The 22,345-nt window shown below is 42.2% G+C and overlaps 2 protein-coding genes across 13 annotated transcripts in view; one reads left to right on the top strand and one right to left on the bottom strand.

Annotated features, from left to right (window-relative positions):
- The window catches only part of LOC127357393 (cytoplasmic dynein 1 intermediate chain 1), a 51,447-nt gene extending 30,629 nt beyond the window's left edge, over nucleotides 1-20,818 (top strand). For all 11 annotated transcript variants that reach the window (XM_051389561.1, XM_051389571.1, XM_051389570.1 and 8 more), the window contains 7 exons: nucleotides 6,185-6,331; nucleotides 7,584-7,697; nucleotides 8,579-8,712; nucleotides 9,119-9,263; nucleotides 14,148-14,288; nucleotides 17,347-17,472; nucleotides 20,002-20,818. In XM_051389561.1, the coding sequence (XP_051245521.1) occupies nucleotides 6,185-6,331; nucleotides 7,584-7,697; nucleotides 8,579-8,712; nucleotides 9,119-9,263; nucleotides 14,148-14,288; nucleotides 17,347-17,472; nucleotides 20,002-20,112 (918 nt within the window). In that variant the 3' untranslated portion in view covers nucleotides 20,113-20,818. The remainder of the gene's footprint in view (nucleotides 1-6,184; nucleotides 6,332-7,583; nucleotides 7,698-8,578; nucleotides 8,713-9,118; nucleotides 9,264-14,147; nucleotides 14,289-17,346; nucleotides 17,473-20,001) is intronic.
- A 63-nt stretch (nucleotides 20,819-20,881) lies between these two features.
- The window catches only part of LOC127357392 (electrogenic aspartate/glutamate antiporter SLC25A13, mitochondrial), a 47,641-nt gene continuing 46,177 nt past the window's right edge, over nucleotides 20,882-22,345 (bottom strand). For both annotated transcript variants that reach the window (XM_051389559.1, XM_051389558.1), the window contains exon 18: nucleotides 20,882-21,940. In XM_051389559.1, coding sequence (XP_051245519.1) covers nucleotides 21,742-21,940 — 199 coding nt within the window. In that variant the 3' untranslated portion in view covers nucleotides 20,882-21,741. The remainder of the gene's footprint in view (nucleotides 21,941-22,345) is intronic.

Genomic DNA, 22,345 nt, shown 5'->3' with positions numbered 1-22,345 from the left:
CAGCTGCATTTTATGTTGTTTATATTCTCTAAAACTATTCAGTTACCACCCAAGTTGGCTGAATGTGGCAATATTATGCTGTGAAATGCGATTGATACAAATTTGTTTGGAAAACAGACCTCACGAGGAACTTGTAGCATACTGTATGGTTGAGTCGAAGAAGCATTATATTTACAACAGGAATCCAACATTAAAGCCACAAGCCAGAAAAAGTGAAAATATGAGCCAAGCAAACAAACAAGATATGGAAAATAAAGGGAAAGAAGCAGTAGGAGGCAGAGAAAGGCCTGTTTGTGTTCCCAGAGCCTCCTCTTCGTGCTCTCGCTCCGTCAAACCCTCATTCTTTGCCTGGTGAAATTGAGCCTTGGCTTGGTATTTCTTTCTCCTTGCCAGAAACCACAGAGTGACAAAATCCGTGGGGTGTCATAAACGAGCGAAGCCAGGGGGAGAAAGGGAGGAGAAAGGTGGTCGGGAGGAGGGGGGAGGTTGAGAAGCGGGGATGCAAGGGAAGACAGTCGGATCCATCTGGTCCTGATAAGGCAGAGTGAAAAACAGATGAGTGCGGTGAGCGGGGTGGGGGGGGGATGGAGCGTGGATCTACTTGGGAGGATATACTGTCTGGCGTACCCTATCAGTCCCCCGCCTCCCTTTTTCCTCTCACCATAGCACTCTCGCTCCATTTCTGCCTTCCCAAGCCGACTTAAGCAACAGTTTGTTGCCCGAGGAAAGAGCGAAAGAGAGGAGGAGGCAACAAAGCAGGGAGTGTTCGCCTCTCTCTAGCTTTCTTTCTCTCTCTGTCATTCCTTCAAACCTCCCTAATCCCTTGCTGGGTGCCATCTTTCATCACAGCCTACCATGTGTGTATTATCCTTTACAGAACACTTCCCATTAATATAATAAGGGCTGCCAGAAGCACTTAGCCTTGTGAGCCTTGTGTAAGATATGGTAGATGATACTTTGTGTGTGTGAGTTTATCCCTCATGCACACACACACACACACACACACACACACACACACACACACACACACACACACACACACAACAGACCTTGCCCAAGGAAAGAAATGAAACCCACTGTTCTGACTGCGAGAGTGTCTCCCTGTAAAACTTCCACAATTTATCTCGGGCCCAATATACAGAAGTGACTCTCACTGCTGCTTTTTCTTCCGGGAGCTGTCACTCCCCACATCCTCTCCGTCTGGGCTGGCAGGAGATGACTTGGCAGGTGTCTGACCCGCACTGCATGCAAGATGAGAACCATCCACAGAGCCACTCTGCGTTTGGAAATGAAATGTCAGGCTCGGTATCCAGTCAGCCCTGATATGGAGATGCAATCATAGCGGGAGTATTGCAGTCCCGAGAGTTGTTGAGGTGTTATTTAGACAGATGTGGTGTTCGTATGACTGGTATGTCCAAGCTTATGAGTCTGGATTGAAGAGGAGCTGCAGGGGATGGGAGGAGTGTGGCTATATTAGATTTAAAGGAAAAGTTCAACATTTTGGAGAAATGTGCTTATTTATAAGAAATGTGTACTAGATGAGTCTGCAAAGCGACGGACTAACTTAGCGTAGCATAAAGATTGGACACAGGGGGAAACAACTAGCCTAACACCTCTAATTATCACTTGATATCTCACTTGTTTAATACATACAAAAGTCAAGGTGTAAAAACATCAGTTCGTCTTTACGGGTGGGAGGAGGAGCCTATGCTGGTTGCCTGGCAACTGCTATTGGCCAAGAAATAGCCCAGGCTACCTGTTTCCCCCCGTTTACAGTCTTAGTGCTGAGGTAAGTTAATCGGCTGCTGGAAGTACCTTTATATTTACTGTCCAGACATTAGGGTGAAATCAATACATGTATTTCCCAAAAAACTTTTCCTTTAATTCAGAACTTAAGCTTTACACATAGACATAAAATATTTTACCTCACTCAAGTATTTGAGTCATTAAAGGCTCATGAATGAATAAAAAGTAGACAGAAAGACTACAGAAATCCTGCTGAAACATAATCAAGCTCTCCATAATTCAACTCTAAACTCAGTCATTAATTTCCTACATGACATCCAAATTGGGAATCCGCTTTAGAGTGTCAAGCAATTCCCCTTGAGCTTAAATCATAAACTTCCTTATAGCGTGGGACAAATTGATCTTATTTCAGCACCAAATGACATACAGTACATTTAAAAGGCATATAACTCTAAAACATATGTGCTGATGTGACATTTGATTAGAAGCATTTAGGGAGAATGTCTTTAATGTTAAGTCCAAGTCGCTGCTGGCAGGGCGCCTCAAAGTGCACTATCAAGACAAAGTCGGGCTAATTTTCAGTAGCTCTTTCACTAAGCCTGACAGTACATGAGGGGAATGATGGCATAACCTGTGGTTTCTCAAAGAGGGGATTCAGAGTTTAGTCAGGATTTTTCCTCTTAAGATGGGGACACTGATAGGGCTTAGGAGTTAAACTAACATATGGAGCAAATAGAGAGGGCTCTTGATTTGATTTGGCTTCTCTTTGTCATTACTCATGTGGGGTAGAGATGTTTTCTTAGGATGATAACTTGTGGAAGAATGACAAGAAAGAGCAGAGAGCAGGGATGTTTTCTATTTGCTTGTGGATTTGCGTGTTTATTTTAGATTTCTGATGGTGTTAATAGTAAAAGTAGGGTCACATCGTTTTTACTGGAGAGATCAAAGATGAAGTAGTGAACAGTATTAATATATTTGAGGTAGTAAGTTGTCTATGTTGTACTCCAGATTGTTCCAATTTCATAAAGATATTTAAAATTCAGATGAGAAATGACACTTTTATAGGAGTCTCATGCTTTCTGTCTCTTTAGGCATAAAGATAAGCATCAAGCAAGTAAGCGACTGCATTAAAGCAGTTAAAGGAGTAGTTTGAAATTTTGGGAAATGCGTTGATTTTCTTTTTTTGCAGAGTTTGATGAGAAAATCGATACCACTCTCATATCTCTAGGATGAATATGAAGCTACAATCGCTCAGTGTAGCTTAGCATGAAGACTGGGAACAAGTAGAAACATCTATCCTGGCTTTAAAGCTGTTATTCTAACAAACAGGATGTAACGTGTTTTAGAGGTTACCTAAAAGAAGGAGCCAGGTTAGCTGTTTCTCCCATCTGTATGCTGAGCTGAGCTGTAGCCTGGTATCCAGTAGCCTTTTATTTAATACACACATGTGAGAGTGGTGGCGACCTTCCTGTCTGACTCTTGCCAAGAAAGCAAATTTCCCAAAATATCAAACTATTCTTTTTACAAAAGCTTTTATAGCTGTTAGATATTGTTTAGACTTCTTTCACTCTGCTCCCCAGTCTCTTCCAGAGGCTTAATATCATTTAGACTTTCTCTACTCTTTGAAGACTGATAAAAGGTTGCGGTGGTGGAACTATGTGAATGTGTGTGTTTGTGTACAAAAATGAGGGCAGGACTTGGGTTCATTGGCCCACTGATGGAGTCTGAAGGGATGGGGATCAGACCTCAGACAGCAGCCTGTCAGACAACCACAGAGTGTAAAGATCATCTCAAACCTCGAGGATATTAAAAAATGATCAAGTTGAAGGCAGACTCTGCATTTGAGTACTACATGAGTGCTGTTGTCCTGACCTGAAGTACTTTTACTGTTAAAAACCTTTCAATACTTTACATATTACATACGGAATAAAACATAAAAAGTATTACATATTTTAATGGAAACAATAGCCTATGTCAATCAAATCTTGTGTTCTAATACGTGCTAATAAACCTAAATTCCTGATCCCATTTTATCTGACTGTGTAGATTAAAAAAAAGGACACTGCCTCTTTGCTGGCTGACGAGCGACTTTATTTTTACCACCAAAGTTCAGTTTATTTTGAGTCCTGACATCTGAAGCGACTCTCGAGCCATTCGTCTGGACGCCGTGACTCCTCAGAAGAAACAAAAAAGAGAGAGAAAGAGTGTGCTGTGTTTTCTTTCCTTCTGGTTTGTTTTCCAGTCTCCTTTCAAAATGAACTGGGGTTTTAAGTTGGCTGCTTCACACATGGTGTGGTGGCGGGGACAGAGAGAGAGGGGGAACGCAAGGGAGAGATATGAAAAACAAGATAAATTTCATTCTATTGAAAACTTTTAGCTTGTGTCAGGTTGTGTCAGGCTTCTTATTGAGCTTGTGTAAGCAAGAACAAATCACACGAAATACATTTAGATTCATAAGAAAGAAAAGTCAAGGCTGAAATATTCCACATGTATAATTCAATGCAGCAGTCAGGTGTCTGTGGTTTGACCTTTATGGTATTAAGGCAATACTAAAAACACTGAAATTAGAAACGACAATCACATAATCTTACAAATGAAAGTCACTCACCCATGTTCAATTCAATAGTGTTTGGGGTTTTGCTACTACAGCCTTACTTGGTCTGGTATGAGTAGATTATGGTGGCTAATGTTAGCTAATGTGAGCAAACTTTATCTAGAATCCTAAAATATATTGCTGTGTAAGTGACATTACTGATTTTATGACTATTCTGTACTTGTGCTACTTTTACGTTATGATTTAGCATTAGCCATTATCCCATAATTGGTACTTGTGGTCACAGTGAGTGACCGCTGTTAAGCAAAAGTTACATATTCTCACTTTAAACTAATGTCGCCCATCTTTCTCTCAGGTGTTGAACACCAATTGGGCTGGATTTGTAGCCATTGTCTATTTTGGGTTACTTGCAACCTGGGTGTGCTTTTCTGAAGCATGAACTCCCATAGTTAGATTCCCTGCCTATCTAGTAGGTAGGGTAGGTTTTTCTCCCCAAAACTGCAATGATCGTATTGCATATTGGCACATTATTGCCTTTTCTCTAAAGCATTTGCATGATTTAACTGTCTATGTTTTAAAATTAACTTGTCTTTCCACATTTAGACATTTAGTGGCATCCTGTTTACCAATATTCTTTTTTAGAGAGGTCATTCCTATGAAGGTATTCATGCAAGCCATAATTGTTTCTTAGCACAGCTAGAGTGATCATGATCCATTTGGAATTTGAATTATTAGAAGTATATTCATTGTCATCTTACTGTCTATTAAGACACCAATTCAATGCAGTAGTATCATCACCAACCGTTTACATTTGGTTAATACTATTACTGCTGTAAATATATTCACATAAATCTTCCAATGATTGCCTTGTTAATACACTGATTAATGACAAGCTTTGCCTCCAAACAGCGTCTCAGAGCTGTTGTTCCAACAACAAAACCTCTGACGTACTGTTTTCAGGAACACTAAAACTGTCAACGACGCCTCAGTGACAAAATCTACGACCGTATTAGGCAACAGTGCTTTTGCGAAACGCATCCTGCATGTTTTTATAGTTTCACTGTTTTTAATTGGGCTGTGTGTCTGTGAGCTTCTTGTTTAATTCTCTCTTGGCCCCGTCCTGCCTGTAAATTATTGTTCCTCTCAGCATGATTATGCTGCTTTACTAGATGGATGGATGGAGGGATGAATTTGTCAGTGCGTAACACCACTTACCCTCCTGCAGCACTACGATGCTGAAACATTTTCTCATAACTCCACGGCACAGATGCTTCATTGGCTCTGGGTCAGGGGAGGCTAGCTGCTGCACGCAGAAGCCCATATGGGACGAGCACTGAAGAGGAACCAAAACTCAATAAACACGGCACTGGTGAGGGAGGGAGTTCAAGGGTGCGCTTGTCATGATGGAGGCTACAGTGAGCGCTCCAGTGGCTGCTGGGGTTTTGATGCTGTAATGTGAAACGGCTGGGGGAAAGAGGACTATAATTCCCCTCTTTGTCTGGTCTCCGCCCCAGCGTCACCCCTCTCTCCTCTCCTCAGCGGACCCTCACCATAGCCAAACTCATCATCTCCCTCTCCGTCTATCTGCCCGCGTCTGCCACCCATCACGCCGCCTTGATCACTTGTTCTCACTCACGCTCTGTCTAGCGTTACCGTTTTCGCTTCATATCTTTCTTTGTTTTTTCTCTTTTCTCATTGTCTGCTGTTTTATCTCCTCACTTCATCCAACCAGAGCATTTCAATTCTGACCGTGTTCCTTGTTCTGTCGGTTCATGATAATATCTTTTTCAGAAATGTTCCCATAAAATATCCTGACACCAGAATAATACGCATTATGATTCCACTATCTCAATCCTCTCCCCTTCTCTGTCTTTCTTTCCTCAGTCTCCAGTAGTATCTGTGGGCTTTGCCAGGTTTCATCCCAACCTGGTGGTGGGGGGGACTTACTCAGGACAGATCGTCCTGTGGGACAACCGGAGTCACCGTCGGACCCCCGTCCAAAGGACTCCTCTGTCTGCTGCTGCACACACTGTAAGGCTGGCTCCATTATCACTATCACATTGTTAAAGTCCAGAGCAGGGACTGTTGCTGATATTTTTTACGTTTGACACATTTACAAATTTACAAAACATACAAAATTAACTTAAAGAACAAATCTGTGCCTTGGTTTTATTTTTTTTTATAAGCTGTGTAAACTGTAATGGACATTTTTCACTATTTTCTGACATTTTATATACTGAATGATTAATTGATTTTTTGAAGTTTAATTAATATTGAAAACAATTGTTAGTGGCAGCCCTGGAGAGATATGCGCTGACCTAAATAAATAAGCTCCCTGTTGTGCTTTGACTAATTAAATAAAACAATTATTAAAGAAATTGTCAGTAGGAACATTGCACCGGAAAAGTCATATAAACACCCTGATGTATAGATATTAAATTATATCACAGCATGCTGTTTCAGTCACATGATCACATGACCCTGCTGCTTTGAGATTGATTACTGAACTCACTGACCCTCGACAAATTACTGACCAATATACACTACAAATATCTCAAGACCCGGGGCCGCTACAGAAGGCATGTACACACACACACACACACACACACACACACACACACACACACACACACACACACACACACACACACACACACACACACACACACACACACACACACAGCTACATGCCATCCGTGCTGTAGGTTTAAACCCCAATAACAAGGCCGCCGCTCTCATCCTCTCCACTCAGTGAATCCAGCCAGCTAGCATGGTGCTGATTGCTGAATGGCTTCTTTGTGCTGTCCGGTACACAAATCAATTACTGCCCAGTAATGACATAATGCTTTCACACACCGCTGTGGATTTGCACAGCAGCGCATGTCTTAAATGTAAGGAACAGCTAGACACTGGCATGTGAGCTGTCTGTGAGCCGGCTGCATCTGTTGGTCCACACGGTATCTAATGGTTTCATTTGTTTAAGGTAAAATTACATAATCATTTCAGGGCTGTGTTTAAAATCAAATTTTATTATTGAAATATTTGTTATCCCTGATAGCCTACTAGTTTGGAAATATCCAAATATTTATTCTCCAAGCTGCCAAATGTGTAAAGACTGAATACAGCATTTCAGTGGGGATTGTTGTAATCATATTACATTTGGTTATGAGATTATGAAAACTATCTGTTGTATTGTGAAAGTGTGTATCTCCACCCATCTCATCCATTTTGGATCCCTGTGTATCTTTTATCTCTTTGTGTGTGTGTGTGTGTGTGTGTGTAGCACCCAGTGTACTGTGTGAACGTGGTCGGCACCCAGAACGCCAACAACCTGATTACTGTGTCTACAGACGGCAGGATGTGCTCCTGGAGTCTGGACATGCTCTCCCAGCCACAGGTACATAGCACACACGTCACCTAGAACGCTGCTGACACAACCTGTTGACCACTCAAAAAGTCATTAAATGTTATATATATATGAAATTCACACACCACTAGATTTTGTTGTAGAGCACCAGCCTCTCAGACCGGGCTCCATTGACAAAATCAGTCATTTTACCTAGCAGAGAATCATAAAATGCACTTCAAACAGGAAAGAAACAAAAAAAAACTCACCAAAACTGTCTTTGTTAGTCTTTCCTTCCAACAATCACCAACTCTGGTTTGGTCAAAATACACCCTTAATTCTCTGACCTAAATGAGAAAATAACTGCAAAATTGGCTACAGTGGCTGCCATGTAACATAGCTAATCCTTGGGGACAGTTAGACCTTTTGTTTAACGAGAAACAGCCGTAATATTGCTATCAATCGCTACTGCTACCTCGCATGTCATCATAACTTCATTCAAAGTGGACAAAAATGAAATAAAACTCACTGAAACCATCTTTGTTGGTCTTTCCTCTGTTCCAACAATTACCAAATCTGGTTTGGTTGAAATAAATCTTTTAGTCTCGTAACACAGAAGAGCAAGACAGCAGCGTAAAGTGTACAGCATCCTGAGGGGTGGAAGTTGTGCTGCATCGTTCAGTACTACCAATTTAATTAAGCTGTATCAGTATCGGTTTGCAACAGATATCCATATTCAGGTATCAGAATCAGATTGTAACAGAAAAAAAAAACTGGGTCGTGCATCACTATCCAATATATAACGTTTAAGGACAAAGAGCATTTTGTTACTCAATAGATTAAATAGTTTGTTAAAATGGTGTGTTAGTGTTCATGCATCTGGGATTCCACATGTATTAACTGTTGTAATGTATGTGTGTGTGTGTATGTAGGAGACCATGGAACTGGTGTACAATAAATCCAAACCTGTAGCAGTGACAGGCATGGCTTTTCCCACTGGAGACGTTAACAATTATGTGGTCGGGAGTGAGGAGGGCACTGTTTACACTGCATCCAGACATGGCAGGTTTGTGGACACACACACACACGAACAAAACATCCCAAACAAACCTTTACTGGATCAATACAGTTCACATTTTTTTGCTTGGATAATGTAAATTGTTTTTCTAAATTAGGCACATTCAAGTGTTTTTGCCTTGTTGCTTGGAAAATGTATGAAACAAGTAAAACTACTTAGAATTACCAGTAGAATTATAATTGTTTTAGAAAAATTAAATGGATTATTTTCTCTTAATTTAAGGAGTTAATTGCTTCACTTTTAATCAAAGCTCCCTTACTGCGCTGCAAATTTATTTTGAGCATGATCGTCCTCAGTAAGCCGCAAACCACTTCACTGCTTTACATTTAAACAAATGAAGCCCCACTGAAACACTGCAGCGTTGAACCACCTGTGTGTCGCCCCCCCCGCTCAGTAAGGCAGGTATCTGTGAGATGTTTGAGGGCCACCAGGGGCCTGTGACGGGCATCAGCTGCCACAGCGCAGTGGGCACTGTCGACTTTTCCCACCTCTTCATCACATCCTCCTTCGACTGGACCGTCAAACTCTGGAGCACCAAGGTATGGTGTGTGTGTGAGTGTGCAAGAGAGGAGGAGAAGGAGGATGTGTGGGGGGTTGATTGTGGACTGGAGAGGTTGTAGAGAGAGAGAAAGTGTGTGTGTGTGTGTGTGTGTGTGAGAGAGAGAGAATGAACCAGTTAGTGGGGGGGGGGGCAACTTGTGAGCAACTTCTTGTAAAATCAGGCTTTCTCTTAGTACTTGTGTGTGTGTGTGTGTGTGTGTGTGTGTGTGTGTGTGTGTGTGTGTGTGTGTGTGTGTGTGTGTGTGTGTGTGTGTGTGTGTGTGTGTGTGTGTGAGAGAGAGAGAATAAGTTGAGTTCCGGCACTGGGTGTATGGATACTCTGTGGGTGTGCAGTGAAAGTATTCAATAGCAGAGTGACACAATTAGGATTTTTGATAAGCTGCACATTGCTCCACAAATTGTTTTGAAACCCTGATTATTTCGACCTGAATGTAGCCTGTCAGGCAGTTTCCTCCCAAGCTGTGCGCTGCCCCCTAGTAAGATCTACTAGTAAAACGCTTTAGTTTTATAGATGGTACAGAACAGGTGTACAGCCAATACTACAAAAGTAGGCCAGATGTCTTTACAGTATCAGAAGACCTGTGATGCAGATGATTCTGCCTTCACAGTAAAAGTTGATCATTTTCTTCAACTTTCATTTTAAACCATGAGTTCTAGTATAAAACTTGAAACTACAACCACGTTCATTTTGTTTACTAATCGCTATTTAGTCTTGTTCAAAAAATTGCACACAGAGTTCATTCAGACATCTTTCACTGTGAGACTGTTTTAACCTTGTAACTGTTAAATCTGTCTTCGTCAGATCTTAAACTCTGTGCATGCGGGTGAGTGTTAGTGAGGTGATTCACGGAGGTGCACTCCGTGAATCTACCTCAGACACACTCTAGAGGCGGCCGCTCCTCCTTTCTCTGGTTTTTTGAGTGACCTCTACCACTCAGGGCATTAGTTCCCCTTTCAAACCCATGTGATGAATTCCATTTCAGCGGCAGCAAAAAGCAAACTGTCACCGTTTCTGTCAAAGTGAGTGCTGGAGAATAGGAAAGTTAGCTAATACATTCAAGACACTCTCTGAGGTAGTGATACACAGAGGGGTATGCTCAGGTGCATTTGAGACACTGCACAAGAAAATAAATTCAGTGATGAAGACAGGATTATAGGATGAGATGATTGACGGTTTGTAATTATCAAATTCATGCTAACTGAGTGGAGGAGAAATGAGGACGGATTTGTGAGAATAAAGAACAAAAACGGTAGATTGGAGAAGTTTGGTAATTAAAACAGAAATCAGTTTGAGGTGTAAAGGATGAAAGGTCATGTGATAACAAGAAGCATCAGCAGCCTGAACACAGCCAAGAGGAAGGAAAGAAAATAGTGAGAGAGAGGAACATGGATAGTCAGCAGGGGCGAGTGAGGGGAAAAAGGACCAGGAGGCATTGTAAAGACGAAAAAATGTCATTGTTAATCATGGATGTGATGCTAATGCTAAAGGACAGAGGGATCAACATGAGCAGGGCGTCAAACAGCAAACAGCCAGAAATCAAAGAGAGACCTTTTCAATATGAGGAAAATACATAATGCATATTGCATAATACCTTCAGCTTTATGCAAGATCCAGTTACAGCTTTCATACTTGGCTGGGACAGGCAGTAAAGCACTCTGATGAATTTTAGCTCATGTTTGCATGCAGGCAGTCCATAAGTCTTCTTCGAAGGGTCCCGTGACACATATTAAAACATTTCTGCGGATTTTCATCAGAAGAGTGTGTTATTTTTCAGGATTTGGGAATTCCCTTTCCTTTGAGGGGCACCGCAGGAATGTGTGTCTGTCTCTTATCCCACATAACCCATATTTGTGTGTGGAGAGGCAAAAAATACCTGAGTGTGTGTGTGCGTTTGTGCAAATATAGACGCAACACACATGCCTCACGTGCACTTTAAACAAGCTGCCTTTGCTTACCTAAAATCCCCCCGAGGTTTGCCTTCAACCCAACTGTTGTAACACAAACACACGCGCACATATATATATATATTCGCAGCAATTTCTCTTTGCATTCACACACGTTTGCCCCCTCGCAGTTCTAAAAGGCTTTCGCACAGAAGTCGGTCGATGTTTTCACACTCAGTGGTGCAAATATTGTGGTTAGTGAAAACATTTAGAGTCGGCCAGAGTGCGAAGACGTCGCGACAGCTGGGAGTGGGTTTATGATTGTGCATAACTTGAACCGTTCTTGCTCTCTTGACCCCAAAACCAGCATCTACTAAGTGATTGGATGGAGCATAATCATTCCACTTTGGCTCGCTTAAGAAGTTAATTAAAGGCTTACAGCACTGTCGGTTCAGGTGATTGTTAACGAGTGTCTGTGTACTGAAAATGAGATCTTGATCTTCAGTCGGTGGTTTTGTCTTTTAGTGCCATTTGTGAAATATTTTATAACAGTTTCTAATTTGAGGACAACATCCCAGTCCCCTCAGTGTGTGGTGATTAAATCTGGCGTGACGCTATCAAGCTAGTGGAATGTTTGAGATGCAGATGCAGCCAGGATGGAACCAGTGAAATTATACGACGGCTGCGGAGCCGAGATGGTCTGGATCCCTTCTGAGAGTCCGAGTGATGAGAGGGTTTTGTGTGAGACTCTGTTACAGCGTGGATTTTGAGACGGCAAATGCAAAAGTGTGAACGATTGTAGTACTGGAAAAGTTTCTTCTAGGTTGTATAATTTCAGTGGGATTTTATTAGCACGGATGCCAAGGTGAGAAGACGCAGGGTGGGGAGTATTTTAGCATCAACCTCTGAAGCATTAAACGCTCGACTTAACTTGCATCCATCCATTTATTTTACAAACCGCTTTATGTCAATAAATTGGCATCACACCCTGATGTTAACTGTCAGTATCCAGTGTTTCAGCGATACTTTTTCCAGTTCAAACATGATAGAAGCTCCCCAGCTTCTAAGTACAGGAACGATAATGACAAGCAGTTGCTTCACATGCGGCGCCACAAGGATTAAGCTTCATTTTAAGATTAGTTTTAAGACTTGTTGCTCCAAATCACCTTATTTAAGATAGGTAGATTACGGACAGACTACAGTAAAATAGTAGTTTACATTTCGAATAGTCGGTAGATACAAGGGTGCCTTCATTCATCTCATTTACTTGAAGTGTATGGCCAAATACATCTAGGACATTTTTTAGAAAGATAGTTTGAATTTGCAGCAAGAGGCATTATTCAGCAGGGCAGATTATCGCAATAAAATGACATTTTAAATACTGTTTGGTAATAGTCAAGAGCTAGAGCATGAGCAAAAGAGTGTAGTTACAAAGTAATGTGGACTAAAACAAGGAGAGGATAAGAGAGGGAGAGAAAACATAAACAGGAATCGCTCAGCTGATCGAATGCTGAAACTGTGAGATGGAGTAAAATGACCTCGGCTGTCACCCCGCCGGCTGGAAAACAGGTTCAATCGAGGCTTGAAATTGGCTCGGCTCTGTTTGTTTGTGTTTGTGTGTTTTCTTTTGTGTGTGTGTGTGCGCACTGCTATCTGTCTGCAGGTCTCACAGCCTTTCAGAACGACTGTGGAGTGAGAGAGTAAAGGTGATGGAGAAAAAGAGAAAGAATGAGAGGAGGAGGAGGAGGAGGAGAGACAGAGGGGGGGGACTACATTCTTTCATTTGCTCTTCCAGCCAGCCTGTCTCCTCTCTTCTACCCCTCCCACTCTACCTGTCAGGAATGCAGTTTGTAAGCCTTTGGAATCCTAACAGCCGCTCTCAGAGGGGATACACACATACACACACACACACACACACACACACACACACACACACACACACACACACACACACACACACACACACACACACACACACACACACACACACACACACACACACACACACACACACACACGTATTAAGCCATATTCCCACACGTATTTAATTCATCCTTTGTCTTTAATTGCAGCACAAGCAGTAGCCTCCAGCATTAATAGGCAATAAGGTTAGAGGGTGTGGGTGCAAAAGCACTGATGTCTAATTTTAGTCTACTTCCAAAAACCTTTACTGACTACCTGTTCCCTAACCTCTGACCTTAACCTAAAACGGCTAAAGAGTGAATAATTTGAATATTTTAACCTACTTTCAAGGATTTTTTTAGGACATTTGCTCTTTATAACTTCACAAATGTAACTTTTCTTTAACTCACATTCGATTCTATGGTACAAAATATTCTATTATCACAGATATATCAGATATGTGTGATACATGGGTATTTATTGTGTAATTTGGCTAATAATTAAGAAGAAACTGCTAAAAGAATATCAAATATATGTTTTAGGCAATTTAGAAACAGTGTCATCATTAGATAGTCCACCAGAGAGCACTGACAAGTTTATTTATAAAAAAAAGGTCCAGTGTCAGTCGGGCTTTACACACACATTCTCACACACACACACATTCACACACATCCTATTTCTAGTGCCTCTTCCTCTCATTGTCCACCCCTCCTTTTCCTCCCATTTCCATCTCCCATCTCTCTCTCTCTCTCTCTCTCTCTTAGACAGCTGTTGTGTTGAGGTTACAGTACACCTTGTGCAGGGGCCCTCCCTTTCATCTCTCCCAGCGGTTTTATGGTGCTGTGTGAATGTGCAAGGCTTTTTAATTAGGCTCTGCACCCAGACAGGCCCCAAGGCTGAGGCAGCGCCACTCTGTCTGAAGCTCGCTCACTCCCTCTCTCCATTCCTTCTCGCTCTCTGTCTCTCTTTTCTTTCTATCTCTAGTGTGTCATCTACTGTAATCCCTAACGCAGTGCTTTTTCACACCATCTCAGTCACACACGCTCGCATAGAAATCCTCTTTTCCTCTCTTTCAGCACAACAAGCCTATGTACTCGTTTGAGGACAACGCCGACTATGTGTATGACGTCATGTGGTCGCCCGTACACCCAGCAATCTTTGCCGCCGTGGATGGCATGGGCCGCTTAGACCTGTGGAACCTCAACAATGACACTGAGGTGTGTGTGTGTGTGTGTGTGTGTGTGTGTGTGTGTGTGTGTGTGTGTGTGTGTGTGCAGTTTGTGTGTGAATATGGGTCATTATGGGTGTGTTTTCTGTGTCATGTCTTTGTGTGTTGATGTGCGTGCGTGTTTGGTGTCCTCAGGGCCTGTTGCTGGGCCTCAGCCCGAACCACACAACCAAACACCCAAGCCTTTTCCCTCCCATCAACCCCCCCAGCACCACCAACCCCTCCACATCCCTTCTTACACACACATACACACACACACACACACAAATTCAAGATTCCCCCGTGGGCGTGTTCCCACAGCCCTCACTTTAAATCAGACTTAGTGACATCTCCTCATCCCGGCTCCCACCCAGACGTCCCGCTAACATTCCTGCAACCTCTGTCCAACGTTCAGGCAACCTCAGGACTCCGCCACCTCCTCTCATCTGCCTCCCACACTCTGGCCCATCAGTGAAACGCACAGATGTGCAGGAGACCACGAGCAGAGAGCCCCAGCCCTCAGTCCGCAGTCCCATGCTGGAGATGAAAATAATAAAAGGAGAAAGTTCAGGCCAGGGGTTGTTTCTCAGTGCTGTGGGGCAGAATTTATTTTCAGAAGAGAACATTTGAGGTCAGTTTGAGGAAAGAAAGTTTAATTATATACAATATCTTATTTTGAATAAAATATAATAAATGTATAGAATGAAATAACATTAATTAGAAATTTTAAATGAATTATCTTATGGTGATTTTATTCTACAAATCATGTACATTTGCAGTGTCTTATTAATTAAAGCGATAGTAGTGATATTTTGGGAAATAAGATAATTAACTTTCTTAGATAAAATGAGATTATTAGATTAAGATTAGACTGGATAAGAAGATTCACAGCACTCAGTGTCTCACTGTGTGTACGGTTAATATGTAGCTAGTCAGCAGCCTGTTAGCTTAGCTTAGAATAAAAACTGAAAGCAGCAGGAAACAGCCTGACAAAATCCGCCTATCAGCACATCTAAAGCTCCCACAAATTAAATGAATGATTAATGAGATAGAACGTGTTATTTGGTGAGCTTCAGAGGTTTTGGTAGACATATTTTTTACCTTCAGACAAAACCACGCTAGCTGTATCCAATCGTTATACAAAGCTAAGCTAACCTGTCTCCTGGCTGTAGCTTCATATCAAACAGACAAACATGAGAACTGTACCAAACTTCTCATGTAACTCTGCAAGAAAGTGAATAAGTGTATTTACCAAAATGTTGAACTGTTCCTTTAAGGGAGAAAAGGTTGCATTATAGGGAAAAGATATCTTCAGCCATGAGTCTGAAAACCATACTTCTTTACAACTTTAATAGTGGGTACCAAACCTTTGATCACTCAGGTAAAAGCAGGGATAAAAGGATCCTCCATTCTCCTTCCCCCTGGGTTTCCATGGAGACAACACCCACAGTGCCTTCAACCTTAACACAAGTCTGCTTCACTACAGATTCTCTCCTCCCTCTCTCATAATGCTCTTTCGCTCTTCTTCTCACTTCCTTGCAGCCCCTTCGCACCGTCCACATGTAAAATTCACAACTCATCTCCCGGAATTTTTTTGTTACGTGTCAGTTCTCGTGTCGCGTGTTTGAACCCCCGACACTCTGCCTCACTGATCCCATCACCAGCGTCTTCCCTCTGCAGCGCAGATGACGAGTTTCCCATGGTTCCCCTCAACAGCAGCCTTTTTTACCAACAGAGGAAGAGTTCATTATCGACGGCCTAACTCGGCTAACAATGTGCTTTATGAGAAACATTTGCTCAGACACACACACACACACACACACACACACACACACACACACACACACACAAACAACGGATGTTACAAACACACACAGACATTCACTCATACACAGTCAGTCTAATAGCAACAGACTTCCATTGTTGCCATCATATTAAAAACACACAGTCATAACGACACTAACGGAGCAGTGCGGCGCGCCTGGTTCTCATTTCCAGCACACACACACACACACACACACACACACACACACACACAGCCAATTTAAAGCTCTCAGTTCAGATCCACTCGGGCGGAGCGGTGGAAGCTAGCAGGCTAATGGCAGTCAGTCTGTGGTTAGTGCTGCTTTAAATACGCAGAAGCTCGGTGTGTGAGGCGACATGATGCCAAGGCCTCTGTCTCCACTGGTGACATGTGTCAGACTCGCCTGCCACATGTCAGGAACAGTTTATGGAAACACTACAGATGGTCTTAAGTTTTTAAAGGTGCAACATGAACTCTGCTGTTTACTAAAAAAAAGAAGGAAAAAAAAGAGCATTGGCTCACACCACAACAGCAAACACGAGCGGCAGTTATTATACAGTAAATAGCCTTGTGTGTGTCCACATTTGAATGAGAAGTTGTAAATTTGACAGCTACGTTTATCTAACCTCCAGAGTATTTGGATAAAGTCGTGCTTTTAATGTAGTAAACTTGTTTGGTAAATTAGAGTATAATGGCATAATGCTCCATTTTCCAATAAACATTAAGAAGAATAGCTTAAACTGCACTTAGGGCCATTAAATAAAAAGAAATAAGGACACAAGAGATGTGGTGTGAATGTATTTCAGTGGAGTTTTGTTTAGAAATATTAGGAATTTAGTATGAAGGAAACTGGTCAGGTGCTTTTTAGATGTAACTGCTTTGTAACTTACAATTCAACATTCAGCAGGATACATTAATCAAAGAGGAAAATATAAAATGTCAAACTCAGACACAAACAGCTGTAACTGAGAAAATCGCTGTTTTAATAGCACTTTCTGGAGGTGTTGTTGTTTTTATGGATGTATTAGAGGGTTTTTATAAAGGTTTATGTGCCTTGTTAGTGGCTCACAGTTTTTAACTTCTTTCCAAAGTGCACAGTGTGCTGTAGGTCCTCTGGAGTTCTGATAGGTCTCGCCAGTTCCTTGTGTTTTTTATAACACATCCCAGTTTGCATGTCTCAATGCATGAATGTAATGTGATCTATATGTGGGATTGGATTAGATTAATACTGAATACGTTTTTGTGTCATTTCTTTGCCCACCAGGTACCAACTGCCAGTGTGACCATTGAGGGCGCTTCGGCCCTCAACAGAGTCCGCTGGTCGTCAGGAGGGAAGGAGGTGGCTGTAGGCGACTCGGAAGGTCGAGTTTGGATCTACGACACTGGAGAGGTACAGAAGATTATGGTGCATTAAAGCTGAATGTAGGTGCAAGATCTTTCTTGGTACCCAGAAATAAGGGCAGAGTGAGAGCTCCTTTTTTTAAAGGTATAGTTTTCATCATTACAGAATAATACCTGTGACATTTCTAATAGTGTTGTGCTCAGGTGTTTCTCATATAATGCTTATATTTTGGCAGCCTGCTCTGATTTAAAAAACCGTGTTGAGTACATTGTTGTTGGATTCACTTTGAGGGCTGCAATGAATGCAGCTGGTGGTTCTCGTGGGTTTAGTTTTCAGACAATCAAGATTTAATTACACCCTAGGTGACAAAAGCATGAGTGAACTACAATGACCAAAATTTATTGCACTGTTTCAATTAAGTTGTACTACAGTAGATTGAGAGATTTTAATGCCTGAAATTTGAGTAACTGGCATTTCTAAATCAGTAGTACCTCCCTCTCGACAGATTCTACCAAAATAAACTGTCATGTGGCGGGAAAACACTGCTGCAAATAGGGGAATGATGTATGTAATTGTAACTGAATTATGATTTTACAAATATATACAAACTGTACTCTTGTTGTGTTTCATGTATAATTGCTTCACTGACTTCGGTGAAAGACATGTACTATAAGAGTAGAAGTAAGTGCATTCTTTTCACAGCGAAACCTCCACATGCACCACAACCGACCATTTTAGGTCTTTTAACCCTGTATGTTTACCCAACTGTCAGCATTGCCATGGATGTATGTGTTTGATTTTCTTCTGCCCCCACCACCCCTCCCTCTTCCGTGTCCCTGTAAAATGGCCTCCACATGACTTTGCCATCACCACAAAGCGGCCAACCACCCTGCCTGTACCCGTATGTTCTCTCATGTTTTGAGAGCTCTGGTTAGGATCCCCATGTGAGGGCGCGTTAGCCTAGCCGCGCTGGTAATTTTAGCGTCTTTTTGTTGTGTGGTGAGTCGGGAGAGAGAGAGGCTCGGCAGAGCTGGTGGCCTCCACGCTAGGTTGATGGTAACGAAGAGTCATCAATAAAAGTGAGCGGGGTTGAAAGGTTTTACGACTCCAAAGAGGAGTGTGTATGTGGTGGTGGTGATGGGGGTATTTATTTCACTAGAAACTCCCCCCACATAGCTAAAACTAGGAACAGCATGTGGAAAAAAAAAAAAAGGATGCCAGCAGTTCCTCGAGACCAACAGCGCCCAACAGACGGCTCCAGGAAAGCAAAATACCGAATACTTTTATTTCCGTATCATTTTACTCGGTACAAATTAGTTGTGTGTAATTTATCAGCAGGGATTAGGACTGTTTTGATTAGTCCTCTACTGGTGTTGCTCTGTGTCATAAAACAGAAGTCTTTTAGATGGCTGCCATGAGACAAAACTCTAGCAGATCAGGGTCAGCGGCTTCACGCTGCTCTGTGACACGAAAATGTTTTGGACCTGCTGACTTTAAAAGCCTGACAATATAAAATCCAGCAGTGTTTCTTTGACACTTGAGCTTCTTTTAGTCTGTTAAAACGCTGCTAACGCTGAAGTCACTCAGGAACCGTATACATGATGTTCTGGCAGAGCCCCCTGCTGCGGCCAGCCGAGCTCTGTGGGGGGTTGGGGAGGGGGTTCAAAATGGCTGCCTCCCTCCTCCTGGTTCCTGTTTAATTACAGCCTGGCCATGCAAAGCGGTTGCAGACAGCTTGGGTGGCGGCCGTGGCTTCTGTCCCACTCATTCTGACTCCCACAGTGCACGACTCTAACGAGACACTTAAAGAGAAACAGTGTTCAGTTTGACATCCAGTATTACCCCCACGGTCTGTGCTAGTCATATGAGTTTTTAGTCATCGATGTCTGACGGTGGGTGACCACTGATCCAGGCTGAAATATCTCAACCACTATGTGATGGAGTGTTATGAAATTTTCTGCAGACATTCATGGTCCCCAGAGGATGAATCCTAATGGGTTTAGTGCTCACCTGACTTTTCCTCTAGCGTCACCATGAGCTTCAGCATTGTTAAACACATTCGCGTCCTCCGCAGGATGAACTGTAATAACTTTGATCTCGAAAGTGACAACCTCAGCTGTACTTTTTCTTTAGTGCTAATTAGCAATCGTCTTCATGCTAACATGTTGGTGAATATTATACCTGCTAAAGCAGTGTAATTTGGAGCCTGTTAAAGCACCATTGTGCCTAAGTACAGCCTTAAAGAGCTGCTAACATAGAGTGGCCCCATTGAAATGAATTAGGGGGCGGGCTGCGTTTTTTTCACAGAGCTAAAGTTGTTCTGAACACTGCCTTATTTTTGTTGATTTCTCATTGTTGTCCCTTGTAGCTTTATTAATAAAATAATATTGAGTAAATATGTATTCATGCATCCTCAGAGAGGATTCTTTGGTATTGTAACAGGTCACGACAGCAGGAGAAATCTAATGCTTGTTGCTCTGTAACCAAACAAACATCCAGATGTGGTACCCACCATGCAGATGTGTCGACCCAGCTCTTAATGCCACGTACCTGTGTGTTCTTTGATGTTTCCTACAGCTTTCGGTGACTCACACGGACGACTGGGGGCGCTTTGCTCGTACCCTAATGGAGATCCGTGCTAACCGGGCGGACGGCGAGGAGGAGGGGCCTATGGAGCTGGCTTCATAGAGCAGGACTCCAAACCAAAGCGGAGGGAAATCAGAGACCTGGTGTGCTTTTATTGGTGTCACTGTAGCATGTACACTCAGTTTTGTTTTGTTTCTTCACCTTTATGTACAGTTCCTGTCTGGTCCAAACAACGCCTCGCTGATACTGTATTTTTGCATCTACTCTCCTGTAAATGCGAACTGTCTGTTAATAGGTAAACTGTTGACCTCTACTGATTTGTCCGCCCTTATTTATTTGTTTAACGATTTAAGCCGATGTGTTGCTTGCAACTTGTGAGCCTACAGTATATACAAAGTGGAAGTCTTATAGCCTTACGAAGATATGTGTACTGTAACGACGCTTTGCACTACCGTAAAAATAAAGCAGGGTCCATAGACTAGTCATGTATTGTTTACAGAATGTCATGTTCACTTTATGTTGTGCTTATTTTTCTCTGTATTATGCCTGCATGCGACACAATTCTGAAATATTCCAGATGCATAAACATGGGAGTTGTTATGGTGATGTATTCACACGTGGGGCTTTGTGGCTGCTTTATGTTAGTGTGTCAGGGTGTCAGAAACTCAATCAAGTGTTCAGAACACTTCCGTTCTGAACGAGAGCAACAGCTCTCTTTAATGAGCTGTAACAACTATAAGGAGGTATATTGTATTGCAGTGCTCGCTGTTAAACCTGCTATGTTTGCGATTAAAGCGTAGCTGACCAACTGTTGTCTTGCGTTTTCCTTGCAGCGTTCACCTGGGAATGAAAATGAAAACTCCAGCATGCGTTCAGTTTACTAATATAAGTTTCTCTTTACTCTCAGTACACATGTTGCTGCCATACGTACAGTAAGGCACGATTATTACACACCATATGTAACTCCTACATTCTCTGTACTGTACAAATTTAAATACTCAGTCGTGACACACCACAGAAGTGCAGTCGGTGCCAGCTGTCTCTCAGATATTTACACATCTGTTTACATTTTAGACCTGAAACCAAACATCTTACAACAGTAAACATTGTTTACAGTCTGATTGTTACACTGTGTCTTTACATTCAAGTACTTTTTTTTGGTCATATTCTTGTGGATGCATGTGATCAAATTAGCACACTTTTGAAAGAGCAACTCAGGACCAAAATAGCCATATAGATATGAAAATATGTCTCTGGATTTCTCGTATATACAGAAGTGCCACATTTATGATCACACGAGGAATGTGCTTTGGATTATCAAGCAAACAAAAGGAAGACACTGGAAGAAGCTGCAACTGTATGTAGTTTTTGATACTATTTCCCCCAAAAAAGCAAGCAGTTCTCAGCAGTAAACAACTGCCAGCCCTTCTGCTGCCTGTGTGCATATACTGTACCAGCTGTATTAAAAACAAAACCACATTATAATACAACTCTATACAATGTCAGTCAAAGGTAAAATAAATACGACACAAGTGCTACAACAAAGACTTTTCTTTGCGTACCTGTGCTAATCGGCTCACTAATCCATATGGTTGCATATGAACTACCATATATATGATTATAAGAAGAAAAAATAATAAATAAGTAACTTTAAATACTGAAAACAATGGCTTGGTTGAAAACATTCTAGCCCTCTCTTTCACTTCTCACTTACTCCCCACCATTGGAGGCTCAGGGGGTGCTTGCATTGGAGGGGGCCGCCGCTGCTGTTGCTACCGTCTGCACCGTGTAGCGTGGGAGATGGAGTCCAAACTTGTTCTCGATGCCAGCGAACGTGGCCACGGCCAACCTGAAGCCTCCGATGTGGTCGGGGTTGGGCGCCGGCAGGCTGATCCGAGACTTGGGGGTGGGCTCTGAGCCAGCTGGCTTTCTGTGTTGTGGAGAGAGGGAAAGAGAGACGGAGGAGGAAGCCAGAGGCACAGTGAGAGAGTAAAATAAAAAATAAAAAAACGAAGAAAAAGGTGAGGAGTGGTAGAGTAATAGGAGTGTTAAGCAACATAAACGCAGCGTAAGACGTTATTTGAGCTAAATGGGGGAGAACGGGAGCAGGAGTTATTTTATTATCGTTCATTAATATTATCATATCCAACACTGTTTACCACAGAAATAAACATCTTAATAGAATATCAAAAGGGTAAGGATTTGATTTAGCTCCCTTTAGCGGAACTAAATCAAATCCCTCGTTGATTTTACATCCAGCTTTGTGATTTGTTGCCAACACGGACAGCGAAGGAGCACACATCGACTCGCTCAAAAACCACAACACATCTGATTT

This window comes from Dicentrarchus labrax, unplaced genomic scaffold (assembly GCF_905237075.1).
Source record: "Dicentrarchus labrax unplaced genomic scaffold, dlabrax2021, whole genome shotgun sequence".
NCBI classification, from domain to species: domain Eukaryota; kingdom Metazoa; phylum Chordata; class Actinopteri; family Moronidae; genus Dicentrarchus; species Dicentrarchus labrax.
Note: the sequence above shows the minus strand (reverse complement) of the source record. Positions and strands in the feature narration are given on the sequence as shown.